The sequence below is a fragment of the Saccopteryx leptura genome, chromosome 1, assembly GCF_036850995.1.
Source record: "Saccopteryx leptura isolate mSacLep1 chromosome 1, mSacLep1_pri_phased_curated, whole genome shotgun sequence".
In the NCBI taxonomy this organism is placed as follows: Eukaryota; Metazoa; Chordata; class Mammalia; order Chiroptera; family Emballonuridae; genus Saccopteryx; species Saccopteryx leptura.
Genome location: NC_089503.1, coordinates 189,819,084 through 189,842,391, shown reverse-complemented (window position 1 = coordinate 189,842,391; position 23,308 = coordinate 189,819,084). Strand labels below are relative to the sequence as shown.

Sequence of the window (23,308 nt, the reverse complement as noted above, 5' to 3'; positions counted from 1 at the left end):
TCACTGTCCAGTCAAAAAAGCTCTGGAACCATTGCTGAGATTGTCTCTGTGTAACTTGTGTTTTTTGGGAATTGCTGCTTACACTGGGGTGATAGTATATTTCATCAAATAAAGAATCTTCATAAAATACAAATATTCATTGTTATTGAATGTGCCTCTTTTATAATTCTAATTTCACACACCATAGAAAGTTAAAAATATGTTAATTGTGATTTAGCAGTATTTTTCTATAAAATTTCCACAATATGTTTGTAAATACTAAAACATGGTTGATTTTGAATTATTAATCATCTATGGGAACATATCTTTAGGATTTTTGATTGATTCATAGCTTAGCTTGTGAATCAAGAATGAAGTCCATTGGTGTATTTATCATCCAGAAGGAATAGCAGAACATAAGCATAACGCAGTAGAGGAATTACATGTAATGATTCTGTTCCGTTCCTGGTTTTAGCAAGTGCTGGGTTTACACTGTGTAGAAGGAGGGTATGTATGTGATGGAGACTCTTCTCCTGGGGCCTTGGTGGGCTTCATAGCTGCAGGAGAGGGAGGGAGACCCACAAATACTTGTGATAGAATTCAGAGTGAAGAACCCTGGGACATAGAAAATCAGTGTTAAAACAACACCTGGGAAGACTCACAGAGTAGGCACCAGAGGAGTGTTGAAGTTAGGACACTAAACTCCCACTTCAGGAGTCACTTGAAGCTCTTTGAGGGGGAGATCTTTAAGGAGAGAGTGGTAAAAGCTAGCTGAGGTGAAGTAGGCTTCCCAGCTCAGTAAGAAGGGGGCTCTGTACCAACACAAAGAAGACCCTCTTATTGGCTGTTAAAAAGGGGAGTGGCATGATGAGCTGTGCAGTCAGAAACCCATCTTGACAGCAGTGAGGAAGAGCACCAGCTAGGGAATGGCAGTGGAGTGTCAGAGCAGCTGTGACAGCAGAACCTTGGCCCATGGATGTAGTGACCTCGGGGGTCATGTTCCCTGCCTAGGCCTGGGGGCGAGGGAGCCCCACAGTCTAGACCTTCTCCAGGTTTCCAGCCTGGTGACTGATTGGGAATGACACTAGCAGTATAAGCTCAAGAGGTGGATTAGAGAAGAGAAAGAGCGAGTTTAAATTTAGACCCATTGAGGTTTAGCTGCTTTGGAAACATTCTGTATTAGATAGGAAGCAGTGAAGAGCTGTGGCTTTGGGAGTTGTTAGCTCACAGCAGGAGCCCCTGGGAACAACTAACCTTGCCTAGGCACACTCTTCAGCCAAAAGGGAAGTGAGTTCAGACAGTTCTCTAAGGAACACTGCCTTTAAAAGTTCAGCTGGGAGAAAAGAGGGATGAAGGGGGCTGATGATTCAGAAGAGGGTCACGACAGACTGAATGCAGGGAAGTTAGGAAAGGGGGGTTTGGGGCAAAGGGAGTTTTACCCATGATGTGAAGTGTGAGGGGTGGAGAATCGAGCCACCCCTGCTGTGGACCGAGTAGCATCTGGAAACCAAAGGACCCGGGAGGGAGTCCAGCTCGTCCAGGCTGCTGGCAGTCGGTGATGGTGCTGTGCATGCAGGCTGCGCGGGCATGCTGGGAGACAGGCTGGCCACCTGGGGCACAGCTGGGACGCCCAGCAGGGACCACAGAATAGCTTCCTCTGAAAGGGAATCAGATGTGAGTGTGGGAGCAGATGGCTAGAAAGGCTGACAACGTTGCTATGGGGAAAGGACAGGGGCGCAGGCGGAGGCGTGAGGGTGTGCCGAGTCCTAAAAGCCAAATGAGATGGTTGTTGTGACTATCATTTCAGTGAGCACCATCTCTTTTTGTGTGTGTTCCCCTAGCTCTCGATTTGCCAGCTAATGTGGAAGACGTCTGTCCAAATATACCGTCTTTGGAGAAACTCATGGAAGAGATTGTGGAGCTGGCTGAGTCTGGTATTCGCTACACGCAGATGCCGCACGTGATGGAAGTCATCCTGCCCGTGCTTTGTAGCTACATGTCCCATTGGTGGGATCATGGGTCCGAAAACAACCCAGAAAGGGCTGAAATGTGCTGCACGGCCCTGAACTTCGAGCACATGAACACCCTCCTGGGGAACATCCTGAAAATCATATATAACAACCTGGGGATTGACGAGGGAGCCTGGATGAAGAGACTGACAGGTAAAGGTTGGGGAGGAATGGACCACTTCAAGTGGTTTCATTCCCAAAGATTTGAAATACAGAAGCTGAGACTTTTTCTATCTTGGTCTTTGTTAATAATTCCTTCTGTGCTAAAATGTCATGCAGTTCTTTAAGAAAGTAGACATTGAGTAACTTTCCATATAGTCGCTACTTTTAAGTGAGTTAACATTTTCTCTGTGACAACCTAAGATCAGTGAGTAAACATAGCAGTGCGAGCTAATGATTCTTCAGACAGACAGAGAGAAAGCAGGATTGTGGAATGGCCCACTTGCAGTCATCTGTCTGAGCAGGAGTGGGGGAGGGTGGCCACAGATGCACATGAGTGTTTACGCTTCAGTTTATGTGCCATCGCCCTGGTTATATGGAATAATTGGAAGTAATTTAAATACCCACCACTAGACTAGGGCTCTCTGGGCACATCGTGTAGCAGAATACAGGCCATTTTTAAACAGTAAGGTGTCAACACCACAATATCATAGAAAATAAAGAGTATTTTAAAGATTAAATTCAGAAATGCATATAAATATACATCTGTGAGATTGTTTATTTATAAAACTCCAATGAACTACACAAATGTCTGACTCATTTAGGTAGGGCAAGGTGATTATGGTTGACTTTAATATTTGTCTTTTATCTATTTCCCCAATGTATATGTGTTACCTTTAGGGGAAATTTTTTTTTATTAAATGCCTCAAATTCAAGTCAACAATCAGTTTTGGACTCGACCTGGAGGCAGGGGCCTGGGGCAGGGCTTGAATCGAGCTGAAGTTCTAATTACAGTCTGTCCTCTTGAAAATAAACGTGCGGGGTGGAGCGCAACATTAATGTCTGTCTTCACAGTATTCTCCCAGCCTATTATAAATAAAGTGAAACCTCAGCTCTTGAAAACTCATTTCTTGCCATTAATGGAGAAGCTGAAGAAAAAATCAGCAATGGTGGTTTCTGAAGAAGACCATCTGAAAGCCGAGGCCAGGGGGGACATGTCCGAGGCCGAACTTCTCATTCTTGATGAATTCACCACACTGGCCAGAGACCTCTATGCCTTCTACCCTCTCCTGATTAGATTCGTGGACTATAACAGGTATAATGTTCAAAAGTGATGAATTTTTCTAATTCTATCGTGACCTTGCTGGGTTTGCATATCACAAGTGAGTGGCTTCATTCCCTGACTCCTTGTGGTGAGCTTGTTCGTGATTCTAACCAAGTGTTTCTAGATAAGGTTTTTTGTTTCTTTGTGTTTTTCTCTCCCATGGAGCATCTTAAAGTTGCAATCAGGGCAGCCAGGAGCAATTTGTGTTTTGCAAGTAAGAAGTTAGCGGTTTGACAGTTCTGATGTTTAAAATGTGCTAAATGTTACATCTGTGACTTAAGGCAGTATGTGCTCTGTGGGAACGTGCTGCCCTGAGTTACCTGGTTTCAGATTCAGCTTGAAGTAGTGCCTGAGGAACCACTTTATCTATTTTGTGACCAGGGCCAAGTGGCTCAAAGAGCCCAACCCAGAAGCAGAGGACCTTTCCCACATGGTGGCCGAGGTGTTCATCTACTGGTCAAAGTCCCACGTAAGTAGGAAAATACAAACACTGCTTACTGTTTGGACTATGTTAAGGGCTTTTAAAATTTTAGCCAATTTTCCACCCCTTAGAGTTTCTCAAACTTGTCTGCTGGGTGTCACCTAACTGGTAGGTTCCTCTGGTGAGTTTGAGGCAAAATAAACCTTCTTTTGAGTTTTAAATTTATCTTAAAATAAATCACAGGAATTTTAATCATACCCCATACACGTCTTATGTTTGCCCTAAATCTCAGGTGAGGTGGAGGTAGGGACAGTGGCGTTTTGCTGTCACCTCCTCCGGGAGCGCTCAGCCTCAGTTTGGGAAATGCTGACATAGACTTGTGTTTTCATAGGACACACGTGTGTCATCACTGCCTTCACTTTCTGTCACTGCACACTTGTGTTTCTATAGAAATTTCATTTGCTCATATGTTAGAACAAAATAAAGCCCTTGCTGGGAACCTTGTTGGTAGAACTTAGAAAGTGCATCATTAGTGAATGTTCACTACTTTGTATGTTGCAAGTAGAACTATCTGTTTTTAAATCTGAAAAAGGTTTTAATCCTAAGAAGAACTTTATAGTATTCTATAATTTTCAATAACTAGTAGAATGTGAGTAATGAGCATTTATTATTGTTCCAAATTATTGTCAAAGAAAATAAAAACCTTTCACCTCAATGTCAGTTTCATCCTCTGAGGAGTCTTCCCAGTTTATTTCATCAAATTGTTAAACAGATCAGATTGCTTTGAAAATGTTCTGTTTCCTAACAAAATTTTCATACCTAATATTTAGTATATAAATAGTATTTATTGCCTATCTTGAGGAGTCTGTTAAACTCAATACCAAATGTATATATATAAACCTACATTAAAAGTACCATCACACAGAAATAATATGTAAAATATGGCTTTATTTTTTTACCATATAAATTTGTGTCTTCACATCAACATTTATTTTCTGTGATGTCACGAGAAATGAACGTTCCTCTAAATAAAAGCCAGTGATTTCCAACCCTGTGTCACTCACATTAAGGGGACACATTAGAGCCCAAGAGTAAATCAGTGAAAAAAAGCTACACATTTTTCCTTTAAGAACTGAGACTTTTCAACCTTATCACTCACTAAATTACCAATGAAACTTTTTAAAGTTTTTAAAGGATTTTAAAGTTTGTATGCAAGACAAAATTTATCATGATCAGTAGGTTTTTCGATTAATGTCTAATGATACTTTCAATAACAAAAAAGACCTGAATATGTGCTTTTGAATAGTATGAATATATTTAAACATAGACCTCTTTATGTGTGTCATATACTTCCCCAAATATGTAAATATGACACTCTATGGCAGCCATGTTAGTACTGATGGTGACACCAGAGGGTAAATGCTGAATGAATGTCGAGGCTTTGTCTTTTCAGTTCTTCACACAAAATCTTTGATTATTCATAATTTACTAACATTTCAGAAGCTCATGATAGCATTTTTCATTTTGGATTCGCTAATGTAATAAAGGAAAGCACACAGTTAGATCGTTAACCTCTGTTTAAAACAGGGATTATTTCTGCTTTCGTGTGTGGTGTTTTCTCTACTACTGCCACTCAGATACTTCACTTTGCCAGGGTTTCTCTGTCCCTAAATTAAAAGTGAATGAAGAAATAGTATGGAATTTGAAAAAGCAGATGTAATATCTGGCAGGATGGAAAGTTTTATCTCAGTTGTGAGAGCCCTTGGGAAGTCTGTGTTTATCCTGGGAGACAGGATTCATTTTCCCCAGCATAATTGGGGTTGAGTATTCATTTTGCCTGTGGTAGATGTGTATCTGTGTTACTTAAATTTTCTGAACCTTGGTTTTCCTACCTGTGCAACACACGTATTTATACCTAGTCCCCAGAGTTGTTGTCCCAAGCCAAGCGCCTTCATTGAATATTCAACACATACTTGTTCCCTTTCTTGGTAAGTCTCATGTATCAAATTAATATTTATCTTTGTGGAAACTTTTGGGTCCTGTGCAGCCTCTGATCACATGGAATTCTCATTTATGTGATTTTAACTGAAATTTCCTTTGCAACTTCTCAGAATTTCAAAAGAGAAGAGCAGAATTTTGTCGTCCAGAACGAAATCAACAAATATGTCTTTTCTTATTACTGACGCCAAGTCTAAGATGTCAAAGGTATTTATTAATACACTGTTTCACAGTGCAAGAAAATGTCTGAATATAACTTTAATTGTTGTTTTTTTAGATTTTTGGAACATTTATAACTGGAATTTTATAGATTTGGTGATGTTTACTGAACACCCCCCTCAGGGTGTGATATGCAGACGTGGAAATGACTGTCACTCACAGTTCCCTAGATACAGAAGACTTTCTATGGTGGGGTGTGCAGGGAAGCCCCAGGGTCCGTCAGAAAAGAGGAAAATGCAGGAAAGAACCTTTATTTTGTTTTCTGCTGAAACAAACAGGTAAGGCAGCATGAGCAGGTATAGAATTGGCGTTTGAGTAATTTCAGGGCTCTGCATCCTAGGGGCTGACCCTGGGTTCGGGTACCTGCCCTGGGTGATTGGGATAGGCAGATCGGATCCAGGTAGAGGAGGTGATTGGGAAATATGGATTCTGGATTGCTTGGCTTATATATGAAAGACATGCTTGGAGACAAGTAATTCCTTATCTCTAGGAACTAACTCACACTGGGAAGGGCAGTCAAGGGTCAGCAAGGCCCCAGGATGTCAAAGTGTTAGAATAAAAAGACATGCTTAAAACACACATAGTCACACCCACTTGCAGAGTTGCCAGTCAGTACATTATGCACATAACTAGTCAATATCATGTACAGTCACCCCCCCCCCCATCTATGGGGACACATTCCAAGTGCCTCACTGGATACCTGAAACCATAGACAGTACCTGACCCTCTAAATACTTTTTTTTTATCCAAACATACATATGATAAAGTTTAGTTCATAAATTAGGCACAGTAAGAGATTAGCAACAACAATCATAATAAAATAGAACAGTTGTAACAATATACTATAGTAAAAGTTATATGAGTATGGTCTCCCTCTCATTCAAAATATCTTTTGAGTTCTTTGTTTCTGGGATTTTCCATTTAATATTTTCAGACCACAGTTGACTGCTGGAACTGAATCCATCGACAGCAAAACTGCTGTTGGCAGGGGTTGGGGTGAGCAGGCACTGTATTCACTAAGAGTAAATATATGTGTATTATGTGTGCCAAATACATAGACCTCTAACTAGTTAGCTGCGTTAAGAAGCACATGGCTGAATTCTGGGTGCTCACAGAGAAGATGGGAGGTATGCTCCCAATTTGTGTTTTCTATCACACATGGGGGGAGGAATTTTCTTTGTTTTTTATTTTATCTTTTATTTATTATTATTATTATTTTGTTTTTCATTTTTTTGTATTTTTCTGAAGTTGAAAATGGGGAGGCGGTCAAGACAGACTCCCACATGCGCCTGACCGGGATCCACCTGGCATGCCCACCAGGGGGCAATGCTCTGCTCATCCGAGGCGTTGCTCTGTTGAAACCAGAGCCATTCTAGCGCCTGAGGCAGAAGCCATGGAGCCATCCTCAGCACCCAGGCCTGCTTTGCTCCAATGGAGCCTTGACTGCGGGAGGGGAAGAGAGAGAGAGACAGAGAGGAAGGAGAGGGGGAGGGGTGGAGAAGCAGATGGGCACTTCTCCTGTGTGCCCTGGCCGGGAATCGAACCCGGGACTCCTGCATGCCAGGCCGATGCTCTACCACTGAGCCAACCGGCCAAGGCTATTATTTTGTTTTTCTTAAATGAAAAGTGGGGAGGCAGAGAGACAGACTCCCACATGTGCCCCAACCAGGATCCACCGGGCAAGCCTCCTATGGGGCAATGCTGTGCCCATATGGGACCATTGCTCTGTTGCTCTGCAACTGAGCTATTTTAGCACCTGAGGTGAGGCCATTGAGCCATCCTCAGTGCCCAGGGCCAATTTGCTCCAACTGAGCCATGACTGAGGGAGTAGAAGAGAGAGAGAGAAAGTAGAGGGTGAAAAAGAAAACAGTCGCTTCTCCTATGTGCTCTGACCAAGAATCAAACCCAGGATATCCACACACTGGACTGACTCTCTATCCACTGAGCTCATCGGCCAGGGCTGGAACTTTTTTTCAAAACACTTTAAAATATATGCCTTTAGTGCTCACTTTGGCTGCACATATACTAAAATATATGCCTTTACCTTTAAATTATCACTAAGAAAATGATTCTATTCCATGAGTAACAGGAAGAGTACTGTCAAACGGGTTAAGGTAAACAACATTCCGGCCCTCTGGCCGAGGAGTTCAGTCCCTCCCAACTCAGCAAGTCATGGAGGAGTGCTTGTTCCACCACTCACCTGGCCAGCTGCATTGGCAACCCCAGGACAATGGACTAGCACCCCTCAGTGCCTCTAGTCTTATCTGGAGTTTGAAGTGCCATGTTGATGTGCTGACATGCACACCAGAGCTGAAGCTGGCTGAGCTTGTACACCTGGAACTCATGTCCTTGCTTTACGTGACTGTGCTCCTGAAACACAAGAAACACGGTCACTGTTCTCAGGAGCACGGGAGACCTGTTCCAGGAGTGGTTGGAAAGGCAGTCCACGCTCTATGGGGTGTGAATTGGAAGTGTTGGTGAATTTCTCTGCTTTGTCATATATGACTGCTGACACTTTCAGACAAGTTTGAAAGCAAATAACATTGATGAAAAATTTAGACATTAGTGATTTTGCTTTGGTTCCTTACTTTTATTTTATTTTGCATCTGTGCATATTTTACTTTTATTATGGTTTGTATATGTAATTTTATATTACATAAATGCAATAAATCTTCCCCCCAGAAATAATGTTTGTAGTTCAAACAATGGAGTCAAATATACTAATATTTTGAATTCTTGTCCTAAGGGAGTCATGGTGACATGTGTGTCAGCATTTGGACAGATCTGAGAGCCACTCTGTTGGCCATATAGCAGGTGGTTGTTGTGAGTTAGGGGTGCAGAGAGAGATCAGCAGATGAAATGTCAGTGAACTAGCAAAGGACCACCGCTCACTCAGGCAAATGGCACTGAGTTTGTGCTGTGTCCTATTTTTATTCACAAGATTTCAAAAAGCTTGTTTACTTAGAAATTGGCATAGCATCAAGCATAACCTTTACTTAAAGATACATGGAATACATCTGTATGATAGCTTACTAACAATACAATATCAAAAGGCATTAACTGTTATTGCTTCTATGGTTCTCACAACATTCCTTTCTTTTATCTCAAGGAATAGCCTTGTAGGGAGCAGTAAAATCTTATGAGAATGTTTTACTTAGAAGAGAGTCCAGCAACTGCTTTCGGTCACATAGACTTGTTTCAGTGACTAGCCTTCGAATTACAAAACAATTCTCTTGGCAAAACATTCTTTTCTTATTGGCTGTGTTCCCATCCAAGGTCATGCAAAGGATTATTCCACTATAGCAGGTTAATTGCTGTTTTATCAGAATCACTGAGGCGCTTTACTGACAATAGATGGCATGAAGGACCCCCCAGTCGATGTCATCAGGGGATAAATACCTCTTGTCCCCAAAGCTATGCTGTTTGGTCTAGTGCCAGCAGGAGGGTGGCCCTAGGACTCACCTCTGAAGCTGAAATGAGCAGGGAGTTGTTTCTACGCATTGCCAAGAACAGAAAGATGCAGAGCTCAGGGACTCTTGTGACAAGACCTCAGCCATGTGCCTGAGACATCAAAGGGAAGACAGATCCACCCCCAGTCTCCTGAACTAGATTGATTTAAGAAAGGGCCCAGCTTATTCTACCGTCCTCCTTGAACATGCCTACTAGGTGACCAGCTTAATGCATAGCCATCTGATTCTAATGTCAGAGAATTGACTGAAAATGCAATAGTATGCATATTTAATAGTTCTAACAGGTCTCGCATTATTGAACTCCTGTGAGCAAGGCATAGTGCTTGGATCTGTGTGTACAAAATGGAACAAAACAGGCACCAAACAAACACACAAACAAAACCTGCCAATAGATGTACATGAGCATATGGGATTGCTTGTAGGTTTCACTTCCACATCCTGGCAGTGGACCCCATTGCCATCTCTGTTCATGGAGGCATTGACCTCTCCCTTCAGTTTACGGATTTCCTGTGACATAGACAGCAAAGTTATTCCTTCAGCATAAGTAGGAATTAATTTATCTAGTGTTCTCAAAATTGAGCAGTTTTGTGTTAGGTTGTAAGATCACTTAAATATTTATATCAATAAATATCAAATCAGGTATAAGCTTCTTCTGTTTATACAACCACAAACCAAAAGAACCCTACAAGTTAAAATCAAAGAAAACTCCAACCCCAATAAAATACTTTAACATATTATGTAGTATTGTTTTACTGAAACTAAATTACCAGTATTGGACAGAAAAATGTTGGCATAATTTGTATCCATTTGTTTAATTTTTAGAGTAGTAGTTCCTCATTTGGGTAATTATTATTATTTTTTTTAAAGCTTAGTTTTTTTTTATTCATTCATTTTTTAGAGAGGAGAGGGAGAGACAGAGAGAGAGAGAGAGAGAGAGAGAGAGAGGAGAGACAGAGAGAGAGAAAGGGGGGAGGAGCTGGAAGCATCAACTCCCATATGTGCCTTGACCAGGCAAGCCCAGAGTTTTGAACCGGCGACCTCAGCATTTCCAGGTCGACGCTTTATCCACTATGCCACCACAGGTCAGGCTGGGTAATTATTTTTATCATTGTGATTATGTTTTCTTTTAGCAAAGAGCTCATTTAAAACCACTGACTTATTATTTTATGAGTTAATCAGTTTAATAGTACAAATAATTTTTCACTATGCTTTTTCTACTAAACTTACTGAAATAATCTTTTAGAAATTGGTACAAAGATAGGACCCCTACATAAGTATATCTCTTTGGCAATTGAATATGATTCTTATAATAGACTTGATACAATATATTAATATTATAATATATTATAATATGTTATATAATTAACACAATATAATATATAAGCTGAATGATTCTGTTGTTTCCCTACTTATGAGAAAAACTTTCCACATTCTTTTATGATATATTTTGCCTTTTTTTTGGGAAAAGCAAGTATATTAAAACCTCTTCTGTTTTTTTCTCAATAGCCCAAAACTATTATATCATTTCTATGGAAATATCTTCAGTGTTTGGTTTACTGCTACAAAGAAATTTAGCATGAACAAAGAAGTGAATATGGGAAAATTATTTAAATTTTGACATTAGAACACACCCTCAGTGGAAAGAAGAATACTCATTCCCCAGTGAAAATTAGACTCTGACATTTGAGGTGACCCTCAGAAGCATGACAGGCCCCGAGGTAGCATGGCTGTCCTCTCTTGTGAATGGGTCCCATAAAGATGATCTCAAATCTTTGTGTAATGTGATTAGTATATCACATCTGTTTCCACTAGATGAGTGTGAAGACCCAGGGGAGACAAGTCTGAAGACTACATAGAAGGGAAATGTAGTTGATCCTAGTGTTGTGTAAACCATGCATGTGTGCTGCGAAGCAGGCATTTGTCAGAGCAAAAACACACCATGTTTTTCTTCTTAAGTATTTAAAATTGTAAAACATATAATATCTAAAGTTACCATGGAGTTTTCATTTATCCATAAGCTTCTCTGGAATTACAATCTGCATGTTTCTTCTAAAATTATATAGAGATGCATACCAGTGAATTGTAATAACCTGGGATTCTAAGGTTAGGATTTAAGATTAGCAAAGATGCCTAGAAGGAAAGAGACATTATCAGTAGGACTCCAAAAGTAGAGACCAGCAGAGAATGAGGAATATGAAACCAGTCAAGTTAGAAAGGTTCACGATTCTGGGAGAAAAGCAGCAACAGAGCCCAACATCCCTGTCCTGGTTCTGCAGGCAGCTGTCTCTGACCAGGAACAGAAGAAAATGAGGCGGAAAGGAGACTGCTACTCCGTGCAGACCTCCCTCATCGTGGCTGCTCTGAAGAGGTTGTTGCCCCTCGGGTTGAACATCTGTGCCCCTGGGGACCAGGAACTCATTGCCCTGGCCAAGAATCAGTTCAGTATGGTAAGATCCCATTTGCAGCCCGGCTGCCTATCATCCGATCTCCAGTCTCCCCAGCGCCTTTGTCTCTGACTCTGTGCCTACGCTCATCTGCGCTGAGTGCTTTATTAAGTGGTTTTCTGCATAGGCCCTAGGACTCAGCTACAACGACTGCCTGTTCTCATTTTTCTGCAGGCTGTTTTATTTCTAAATTATGTTTAATCGCCTTTAGGGCACATTCAGGAATCACATGGGAAAGATACAAACAAGTCACAAAAAATGGATTTCAGATGATCTCCTACGTAAAATTTTAGATGAGCGGTATATTCAGATTTATGAAGGGTGATTTTTCAGTGGTAGGAGCATTGTGTGCTGTGCTGATCGTGGTGAGATATGCTGTGATTTCTGTTCTCAAGATTTCTTTAGAGCCTATTTTTTCATTTTCATGGCTATTCTTATGAGGATGCAATTTTTCAAGACTATACATGGGATTACTAGTGTATATTTATATAAATGGGAGGTGAGGTTCTTCCTGCCTGGGTACCCTGAGGCACCTCCTGTGTATCTGGCATGGGGCAAATGAGTGGAGATTGGCAGGGTGGCCGCTCACGTGGGGTGGGTCTGTTGGCTGTTGTCTGATACCTGATTCTCTGCGTGTGCTCCCAGGCGCTGCACGGTGGGGCGTGTTTTAAGTGCTAAATTTCTTTGTGGATGCTTCATGGAGAGACTTACCTCTGTTTGCACCTCAGGAAACAGTTCACCCCCCCCCCCCTTGTGAACTAGAAACTCAGTTCCATTGAGTCTTGTGCATTTACTGTGGAGTTCAAGTGTGTTAGTGTTTCAGGTCACAGCAGTAGCAAGAGAGAGACTCCCACATTTGTGGCATGCATTAAAATTCTATAAAGATACTGTCAGACACACACTGTTTGGAAGGAGGTGTGTGTGATTTCTACTGACTCCTAACAGGTGATACTTCATAAGACTCCTGGGTAACGTTTATTTCTTGACAGAAAGACACTGAGGATGAAGTCCGGGACGTCATCCGCAGTAATATCCATTTACAAGGCAAGGTAAGCCAGAGATGTTCTAAAGCACATTTAGTGTCTATACATTGGTAGCTCTCTCTTTAGAACAGTACTCCAAATAATGTTATTGGAGCAATTAGGATAGTGAAAATGTATTATTTTAATCAGTCACTGTCCTACTTGGAAACCTTTTTGTATTAAAGACCCTCTAGAGAACAAATGCATTTTTAAAAGTAGATCATCAGATTGTCAGACCTTGAAAAAACGTCAGCAGTTGAAGTGAATGAAGGTTAGACATTTTCTTTGTCTACCTGAATTTGAGGACCCTTAGTACATGGGGACAGGTATCTGTAAGAATTTGAAATATTACATCTAGGGCTTAGAAATTATACATGTATACTGCATTTACAAGTCATTAGTACATAGAAGATGTTAAGAATTGCTATAATAGGGATAATTGAGTTATCTAGAAAAACAAGTGTACTTTTAGAGAAAACACAAATGGAAACCACTGGTAACACCTACTTTTTAATGTATATTAAAAATAATGGCTGGAAGTAGTTAGTTTTGTATTTCAGGAAGCCTGGATTGTTACTTGGAAATTTTTTGATACTAGGGTAAATTCTTCATTTGTTCACAAAACCTGTTATGAAATATAAGAAGTCTAGCACTTCATTATTTTAACTGTTTTCTATTCTTGCATCCCTCTGAGGAATTTTTTAAATTATGAAAGTATCCAAATGTCTTAAAGTAGTAACTACTGTATAATATATGTCTTTCTAAGACCCAACTCGCATTCTTTTTAATATGTTGGACTATAATATGATAAAGGTGAGGCCGTGCCTTATGGCACTCACAAGTACAGATACTCAGAGCAGTTGTCATGCACACTAAGTGTGCCCAGTACTCCCGAGGAAGGACTTTCTAGAAGGAGACTATTAGACCATGATCTCTTTCCAGGCAGCCAAAGATTTTGCACATTTAAAAAAATCTTCATAAAGCCTTTAGCAGAACCTGCAGTGAGGAGTTCATGCTACACACATGGGTGTCTGAAGGCAGCATGTGCCCCCGAAAGGCCCTCATGTGCCCCCGAAAGGCCCTCAGGACCGTCATAAGAAAGCACTGCTGAGCAGAGACAGGACAATCCAGTGCCTCTCAAGAAGGGGTTTCTGCTGCTTTCAGGGAAACGGTCCAATAAAAAAGATTATGCGTGGCTGAGCAGAAGGGAAACTCTTCCATTATATTCTAGGGGGTCACTGAGAGGAATTCTTTGGGTGACCTGTGTTGATATTGAGGAGTCAGGAAAAAAGGAAGGAAACATGTTTGTAATTAATATTTCCCCTCCTGATGAATCAGGCCTGACTATAAAAAGGTAATGCATACACACTCTTGACATTTCATTCTGTGTTTTTTATGTTGGGCGAGTAGGCACATGTATTAGGGAGACAGACAGAGTGCAAAACATGGAGTCTTCTGTTACAAACTCCTTCTTGAATACATTGTCTTGATCTTGTTGAAATGGTAATTCTGGGGATGGAGAGAATAATTTTATATTAGACAGAATAAAGATTAAACTTACTTTGCCAACTATAAGTAAGTGTGCAGATCTAGAAGTACCAAACGGTCCTCAGATGAAAAAAGTGTGAGAAGAAAAAGCACTTTGTTTTACTGCAGGACACCTGGTGTTCACAAGCCACCTGGTGTATGAAGCTCTTTCTCTGTGTTTGCCTTCAGATGGAAGTTAATGTTTGACATTTCAGGTTAGACTTCCTGGGCGAGGAACTGTGAGGTTTCAATATTGTCTGTTCACTTCTTCCTGCCCCTGGTCTTCCATTTTTAATGGAAATGTTAAAGGGGAAGGAAGCTAGTGATTGTTTTGCCCGGTTTTAATGGCAGAGTACACTGTATTTCTTTTATATATATGTAATTTTTTTCTTTTTTTCCAAATGACAGGAGGGGAGATAGAGAGACAAACTTCAGACTCTTGCATACGCCCCTACCAGGATCCACATGGCATCCTCTGGGGCTGATGCTCTGCCTATCTGGGGCCATGCTCGCAACTGAGCTATTTTTAGTGTCTGAGTTGGAGGCTCCACAGAGCCATACTCATCACCTGAGGCTGATGTGCTTGGAGCATTTGAGCCATGGCTGTGGGAGGAGAAGAGAGAGAGAGAGGGGTGAAGGGAGGGGTAGAGAAGCAGATGGTCGCTTCTCCTGTGTGCCCTGACCAGGAATTGAACCCAGGACATCCACACACCAGGCTGACACTCTCCCACTGACCCAACCAGCCAGGACCTACATTTGGTTTTTGTTTTGTTTTTTTTTGAAGCAACATGCTTTTGCCCCTGTAAAGATGCCTTTATTTGTCAGTTATGTGGTTAGTAATAATCTGTGTTAAAAACAGAAAATTCAGTTAAATCTTTCACTCAGGAAATTTGACAGTATTGAAGAGAAGAATGGGTAGACTCATTTCCTATAAGAATATGATAGTATAGCCCTCCATGGACTTATATGAACTGATATTTTTGTTTAAGTGAGACTAAACTCTGTTGTAGAGTCCTTATATTTACAGATAAACACAACCTTATGTAACTGTCTATGAAAATAAATATGTGCATCTTTCAAGGTTGGGCTGTGAAAGAAAGGGTTCAAGAACTGCCTTTTCCTAACTATCTCCACTCATCCTGTCATCCTAGCTGGCACATCACTTGTTGAGGGAAATCTTCCCAACCAACAGAGTAGGTTAAGCCTCATGGTGCCTTACATTTCTTTTCAGTAGTCCTCATCACAGTTGTAAACTGTTTAATGTTTGTCTTTACACTAGAACATTAATTTCTTAAGCACAAGGTCCTCCTTTGTGTTGACTTTGTGTAGTGTTTGATGCTGTGCTGTGCTCAACACTTCATAGTAGATGCAGTCTTCAGAGTGGGTGTTCCCCTCTTCACATTGTAACCTTGTGTTTTCCGAACTTTTTCTTTGCTCTGCAGTTGGAGGATCCTGCTATTAGATGGCAAATGGCTCTGTACAAAGACTTACAGAACAAGACTGGAGACAGTTCGGACCCTGAAAGGACAGTAGAGAGAGTCCTGGATATAGCAAATGTGCTTTTCCATCTGGAACAGGTTTGATTTGGTGTTGATTCAATAATATTTGCCTTACTCAAGCAAAAACATTTTTTAGAAAAGGATGTGTGTTAAATTCTTAACCATGGGACAAAATGCTATGTGTTCAGCATATTCATTATAATAAAGAATATATTATCCTGGGTGCTTAGTATCGAATATATATAGTTTCTAAGCTTGTAATTTTGTAGCAATATATAGACAATGTTTTGGGGGAAATTAAGGCTATTGTTTTGTTATGTTATTCAAAATATTTCCAAAATTATATAGATAATTAGGATTATATACTTAATTTTTAGTCATCCTACCAAAAATTTCAGGAGTTACACCTGATTTGAAATGTTTTGTGCTTTATTACTGCTCATGAAAACATTGATATATCATCTTTCACTGGTTTGATATTTGAATTTTTTGTTACTTGTATAAGCTTTTGCTTTTATCAGAGAGATTTTTGATCAACAATAACATATATTTGGAAAAGAACAATGATATGATACTAAAGCCATGAGAAAATAGTTTCTTTAACTTTATAGTTATATCCTATTTTAAACAATCCAGCTTCCTGTGTGTTTGAGTTTCTCATTTGTTATTTTTGTACAAGAATTCCCAAGCTTGCAATATTTAAAACATTATCCATTAGTGAGATATATTTTTGTATAAGGGACCCTATGGCTTAAGTAAAATATTAGCAACACAGAAAGTCTCTATTTCTCATGAGATCCACTCAGCAAAATGATACAGAAGGACCCCACAGTGCCATCTGTCTTGGGTCTTCATGACAGCACCTACCTGACATGGCATATAAAGTATTAAAACACCCTGCCATTGCAGTAATTTTATCATCTAAGTGTTTTGCAAAACATATCCTGTTTTGTATTATTTGATGATCTCCTGTCCCTATCCTGACCACTTAACACCAATACCATCAATAAGATGAAGCTGGGGTATGCTCACATTGTGTGGCTAATGAGGTGTTTTTACATATGTAACACTGTAATATGAATAATCTAATGTAACATAATATAATATAGAAAGTTAATGTTTCCCTATTTCCATAGTATTTTAATGAAACATTAAATAAATACAGATTATCATCCATCAGCATATGACAAGATTTGAGGAAATGAAATTTAAAGTGATTTATAAAGTCAGAGTTATATTTCCAGAATTATGTTCATATTTGAGAGGATTATTGCATTTAATTAAATGGCTACTAGAGGGCCATTTTTGGCATCGTTACTCTACCACAAGTTTTAAGTCTCCCTGTTTTCCTTGCACTTAGCTGGATTTGCTTGAATGAATTTTGGCTGCATTAAATGAGGCTTATTGAAATCTCATTGTTTTATTGTATTTATATATTATATTTTCATAAATATATCCTCTCAGAACAAATGATGTCATTTTTGAAACAGTAAGATTCATTTCACAGAGCGGTCTGCAATTCATTGTGTGAACATTTCTTGAGGGCAATGCCCCATTCTAGGGCACCACACCCATTCTCGGTTACCTCCCTTTTTTAAGGCAATGTCCTCTTTCAGGGTACCACTGCATGGCAGTACCATACTCTGCAGGCTCTGGGACTGAACAAGGTCCCTCCTATTCAAGTGACTGGAGCTTTAGTAGAGGATGCGTTCACATCAGTAGATGCATGTGTAAGGAGGTAGTTTGCTGGGATACAGCGTGTGCTAAAGGGAGGGTATAAAAGGGCCCAGAGATAAATAATCTAGTGGAGTAGGTGATCTCTGTGTAAATCTTCAAGAAGTACGAATTCTCTATGAGGAGGTAAAGGAGTCAAATTTGAATTAAGGCCAAATGTTAATCAAATGTTAGGAACATAACTGAAAAGAAGTTGTCAATTATCAAAGGATAGGAAAAAGTGGAGGGCACCTGTGTGGAGAATTCATGCCTTTAATCCCTCTGTTCTAATGTTCACTTGCAACTGAGTTTGCAAAGAATATTTTGACTTGCTACACTCAGTGCAAAGAGTGAGTGCCCAGGAAATACTTGATAAATTTATCTGAAGTATGAGCAACTTTTGTGAATGTGTATTTTTTTATATATCTGGTAACTTTTCTCACAAGAGTGAGATGTCTCCTTGGATTTTCCTGATGTTCGGTCTCTAGCCACGCTCATCAGCACGTCCAGAGGTTCAGTGTCTGTCTCTGCATCACAGGTCTCAAGTACTTGATTTGTAGGAAAACTCACTATTTAAGGTCTTTTCTTGGCCTGATCTGTGGTGGCGCAGTGGATAAAGCGTCGACCGGGAACAATGAGATCGCTCGCTGGTTTGAAACCCTGGGCTTGCCCAGTCAGGGCACATATGGGAATTGATGCTTCCTGCTTCTCTTCCCTTCTTTCTCTCTCTCCCCCTCTCCCATCCCACCTCTCTAAAATGAATAAATACATTTTTTTTAAAAAAAGGTCTTTTCTTGTGTAACAAAGTGTTCTGCCAGATGGTGAGCCTCATGATGGCGGAGCATTCTCCTACCCTGTTCACTGCTGTATCTTCAGTGCCTAGATTTCCAGTCCTGTTTGCTGGCCGTCACCCATGCTCTCATAAAAAGCCACCATTCACATTCTTTGATCTCAAAATGAAACTTTTAATTGAAATGTGTTGGGTGGGTCTACTTGGACAACCCTACCTTCAATTAATTTTTCACCTACAATGTTAAGTCTCAGAAATGTTTTGTTTCCCTTAATACAGTCATTGGGAAGGAAATTGAAGTGGATAACTGTCCAGAAGTATTCACTGATCCTGCAGAGGGAAGACAGTCACAGAAACAAATGCTGTCAAATTACATAAGTATAATGTTATCAAGGTCCATCCATGTTGTTGTAAATGATCCGATGTCATCATTTCTTATGGCTGAGTAGTATTCCATAGTATATATGTACCAAAGCTTTTTAATCCACTAGTCCACTGACGGACACTTGGGCTGTTTCCAGATCTTTGCTATTGTGAACAATGCTGCCATAAACATGGGTTTAAAAGTCAACACCAGGAAGACAAACAATCCAATCAAAAATGGGCAAAAGAAATGAATAGATACTTCTCCAAAAAGAACGTACAGATGGCCAATAAGCATATGAAAAAATGCTCAACATCACTAATCATTAGAGAAATGCAAATTAAAACCACAATGAAATATCACCTCACACCAGTCAGAATGGCGCTCATCAACAAAACAACACAGAATTAGTGCTGGCGAGGATGTGGAGAAAGGGAACCCTCCTGCACTGCTGGTGGGAATGCAGACTGGTGCAGCCACTGTGGAAAAGAGTATGGACATTCTTCCAAAAATTAAAAATGGAACTGCCTTTTGACCCAGCTATCCTACTTTTAGGAATATACCCTAAGAACCCCATAGCACTGCTTCAAAAGGAGAAATGCACCCCCATGTTTATGTAGCAGCTATTATTGACTGAATGTTTATGTCCTGAGACCTCACAGCGGGAGAGTGACTGAGGGGTGGGTTTAGATGAGAGTCAGGCTTTCTCGGAAGCCTCTGACCTGAGCAGCTGGGTAGGTGGTGGTGCCACATGTGGAGATGGTGGGGAACAGAGGGACACAGGCCTGGTGTAAAGGAGAACAACAGTAAGATATTGTGCACGTGTTGCTTAGAGATGTGTGAGACAACTAAGGAGATGTCACACATGATAACATGGTCATCTCTGACATTCAGTATCTCAGGGAAGGCTAATAACTCCAGAGCTGGGCTTGTTCAGCATTACAAAGTAATGGCAGCCGCGTGGTGGTCTTGCCCAGAAGAGAGGACACCACGGGGAGGAGAGGGCCTGGGACCCAGCCTCTCAGGACATGGATGCTTAAAGGTGGAAAAAGAAAATCAGCCCATAAAAGATAGGAGAGAATCTTAAGTGTGAGGATTTGCAGGAGCTAATGGAGTTAGTATGTGGTCAGCAAGGTCACACCCTGAGGGTGGAACAGGTGAGGACTGATTGCCTGTTCACTGTGTGACCATGGTGAGAGCAATGGGCAAGACTGTGGCGAGAGCATTGGTCATGTGCTGTGGGGAAGGAAGGTGGGACCCACATATGAGGAGTGTGGCCCAGAGGAGATGGAGGAGGAGGAAAAAGGTGATAAATATCAAGATGGACTGGGAGGTGAAGGGGGATTATGTTTGTTTACTCTTTAAGAGAGAGATTTGAACCTGCCTCTGTCCTGGTGGGAAGCAGCCAGTAGAATAGACAAGGGACTGACTTGCAGAGAGTGGGCATGAGTGCGTGGGAGAGGGGGGCAGGGCAGGATGCAGGGCATAAGGGGACTGTCACAGTTGTCCAACATTATTTTAAACCATAACTCGGAGAAAGGAGTACATTTTCCAGCATTTTTATAGAAACATAAAAATAGATACTTTGAAATAAAGTCTTCATGAAATTATACCATTTGTGTGACCAATATCGCTTGATATTTTCTAGCCTATTTGAATTTTTAGAATGTTAGAGATTGTACTCACTAAATAGATTTCATGTCCAATTAATGAGTTGAAACCCATAGTTTTAAATGACATGGGGTTTCCTCCTCCTAGAAGTTGGCATGGAGTATGACCAGGCATGAGACTAGGACCCTGGCAGTGCAGAAAGCCACGCTGGGTCCTTGTCTGTGAAGTCACAGCAGTCACTGCTTGTCCCTGGAAGTCCTCAGGGCCAAATGTAAATCAAGGGAGGCAGGAAGTTCTCAGGAGAAGGGCTCCTGCCAGACTGCTCTGGAAGGGTCAGAGGGGAGTGGCCGAGACCTGGGCCTTGGTTGTAATTGGAATGAAAAAGGCAGTGAAGATGGAGTGGGCTGGTGTCCTTATAAAGGAGTCCCGGGCTCCCTCCTCCGCAGTGGAAGAAGCCTGCGCCAGTGGACCGAAAGGCAGAAGCCCTGGCTTGAGGGTGGGCTGCCCTGATCGCTGTGGCCATCCTCGTCACAGTCCGCCTCTCCCGTTTTTTGCTTGTGTCCTGGATCTGAATCTAATCTTTTTTCCTGGACAGTCAAATATTTGAGGAGGTTTCGTTTCTTTCATGATTTTCCCCTTCGTACTTAATCCTATTCCTTTTACTGTTAAATGTGCCCCAGGAGTGCCAGGCTCTCATAGTTCAGTTCATTTTATGTTGCACATGCAAAATTTATCAATATGTGTTACCCAGAAATTGATGAACACAGTACGCTAGTTGGGAGTCACCTGTGCGTACCTATCAGGACTGCATCCTCACAGTTCTGCCTTAGGAGCCTGTGCATTTACACTACATTGTAACAATTCCATCTCTTTTTTTGTCAGCCAGATTGCATGTTTGTTTCCTTTTGAGCCTGCTTGTCAATCTATGTCATTTATGCATTTCTTTTGAGTTCTATCAGGTATGCCTGCATTTTGACAGTTGATGTACTTTTTAATTAAGTATATGAGATCATTTCTCTAATTAGGGCCAGACCATTGCCCAAGGCCAAATATTCCTAAAGTTCAGTTCCATCAGCCAGTATCATTTACACTGACCACAACACTGATAAGTGTGCTTGCTTCCAGTGTTTATCTAAGGCGCTGGTGATTGACATCAGACTTCTAAGAATGCAGTTCCTGGACGTCCGTCTTCATTTCCCAAATTGGCACCCATTTGTTTGAACTTGCCAGTGACCTGCATGGTTTCTTAGGCTCTAACAGCAGTCATGCTGCATTCACATATGATTATTTTTGCCGTGGTCTTGAAATTTAACTCAGTTCAAGAAACTTTGTCTTTCTGTCTTCCTTCATCATTGAAGGGCCTTTGAAGGCATCTTTCACTCAAATTAGGTTTTATTTACAGTTTTCAGTACAGGACGCAGAACTGGGTCAGCCATAGCTCTAGATTCAGGATATACTCTCAACAGTGGTCCATTAATGACCTCATTTTATTTAGTTACTCAGTCATTTCTAATAATGTATAAGTAATACATTATTTTACATTATGGGAAATACCCATAAACTCACTATTCACAAGAAAAGCAGACACTGACAATAACTTCCATGGAATGTTTTGGTCCCCTTAACCCATATCTCCCTACACAAGGAAACTGCTATCCTGGACATTAGGGTCAAGATGCACTTGATTTTCTGCTGTAAAGTTTTCGCTGGCTGTATATATTTATTGATACACATATATTACATATGTTCCTATAGTACAATAACTACATATATTTTAAATTTTAGTTGTTTCTCACATTTAAAGGCACAGTGTGCAGTATGTAGTCTTCTGTGCCTGTTTATTTCACTTAGTATTGTTTGTCAGATTCCTGCAGGTTCTAATCAGGGCATGCGCTGTGCAGCTGCACAGGCTTCCGTGTCCCTGATGGTGGCAGCCATTCCTTGGGCATCTGTGTTTTTGCTAATAAAATGCCTATTCTTAGTCCTGTCTTCTGTTTTCAAAGGCCATAGGATAGATGAACATTCAAGTTAGGAAAAAGTGTTAAACTGTTTTCCAAATACTGTATTTCATTACGTCTGTACCAGCCATGGTCAAGAGAGGTCTCTTAATCTCCATCTCTCCAGTATTTGGTATTTTACAATTTATTAATTTCTTCCAACAAAATGGGTGTAAAATGATATTTCACTAGGGTCTTAATTTTCACTTCATTGGCTAGATAATATTGGAATTTAAAAATTACTCCTCTTTGGTAGCTGTCAAAATATGTATTTACTGCCCCTCATCTGTCCTGAACTCTTTAAGCAGTTTCATCCTAATGAAATGGCTTTACTAACTTAAACAAGACAGCCATATAGAAGGATCTAGAATGTAATATCATAGTTTAAACACTCAATGAGTTTCTGGCTAAGAAAATATTTTCTTCCTCTTTTACTAACTTATCACAATAATTAAGATATGCATTAAGTTATACCCATGGGCCCATTCCTTGTTTGTTAAAATTATAAGAGGCCAGGATCACTTTCTTCTGAGATTTCTTTCTCTTCTGTGTCAACCATTAGCTTTTAGCAGGTTCAAATCCAAATTAAAAGTTTCTGATTTGGCTTCTGCCATCTTCTGAGCAGTTACACAGTCAAAAAGGCAACTGTGTTTTTAATGGTCCCAGCACATCCTCCTGCCAATCAGTAGGAGTTAGTTTATGGGTTTGATGAATTGGTCACATATACGCACACCCCAGAGAGATTCTGCCTGGCTGGGTTTAAAAAAAATAAAAAATTTTAGTCTTATTGGAAGCAGATCTTATTAAATTTTCTCAGAAATTTTTAAGTTTCAAATATTTTATTTCAAAATAATTCTTTGTAAAAATTATTTGTCAGCTAGAGCTCTAAATCCCTTTATACAAAAGAAACGTATGAGTTATATAGCTTAAAAGCAAAAAATTATAACTCGTGACAATTTTTCTGAACGTATTCTTCATCTC

The 23,308-nt window shown here is 40.5% G+C and overlaps 1 protein-coding gene across 1 annotated transcript in view; it reads left to right on the top strand.

Annotated features, from left to right (window-relative positions):
- Positions 1 to 23,308, top strand: part of LOC136388187 (ryanodine receptor 2-like) — a 195,594-nt gene that overhangs the window by 57,742 nt on the left and 114,544 nt on the right. The window contains 9 exon segments of the mRNA XM_066360153.1: positions 1,821 to 2,141; positions 3,003 to 3,243; positions 3,634 to 3,721; positions 5,785 to 5,832; positions 5,834 to 5,878; positions 11,637 to 11,807; positions 12,794 to 12,853; positions 15,796 to 15,930; positions 17,469 to 17,582. Coding sequence (XP_066216250.1) covers positions 1,821 to 2,141; positions 3,003 to 3,243; positions 3,634 to 3,721; positions 5,785 to 5,832; positions 5,834 to 5,878; positions 11,637 to 11,807; positions 12,794 to 12,853; positions 15,796 to 15,930; positions 17,469 to 17,582 — 1,223 coding nt within the window.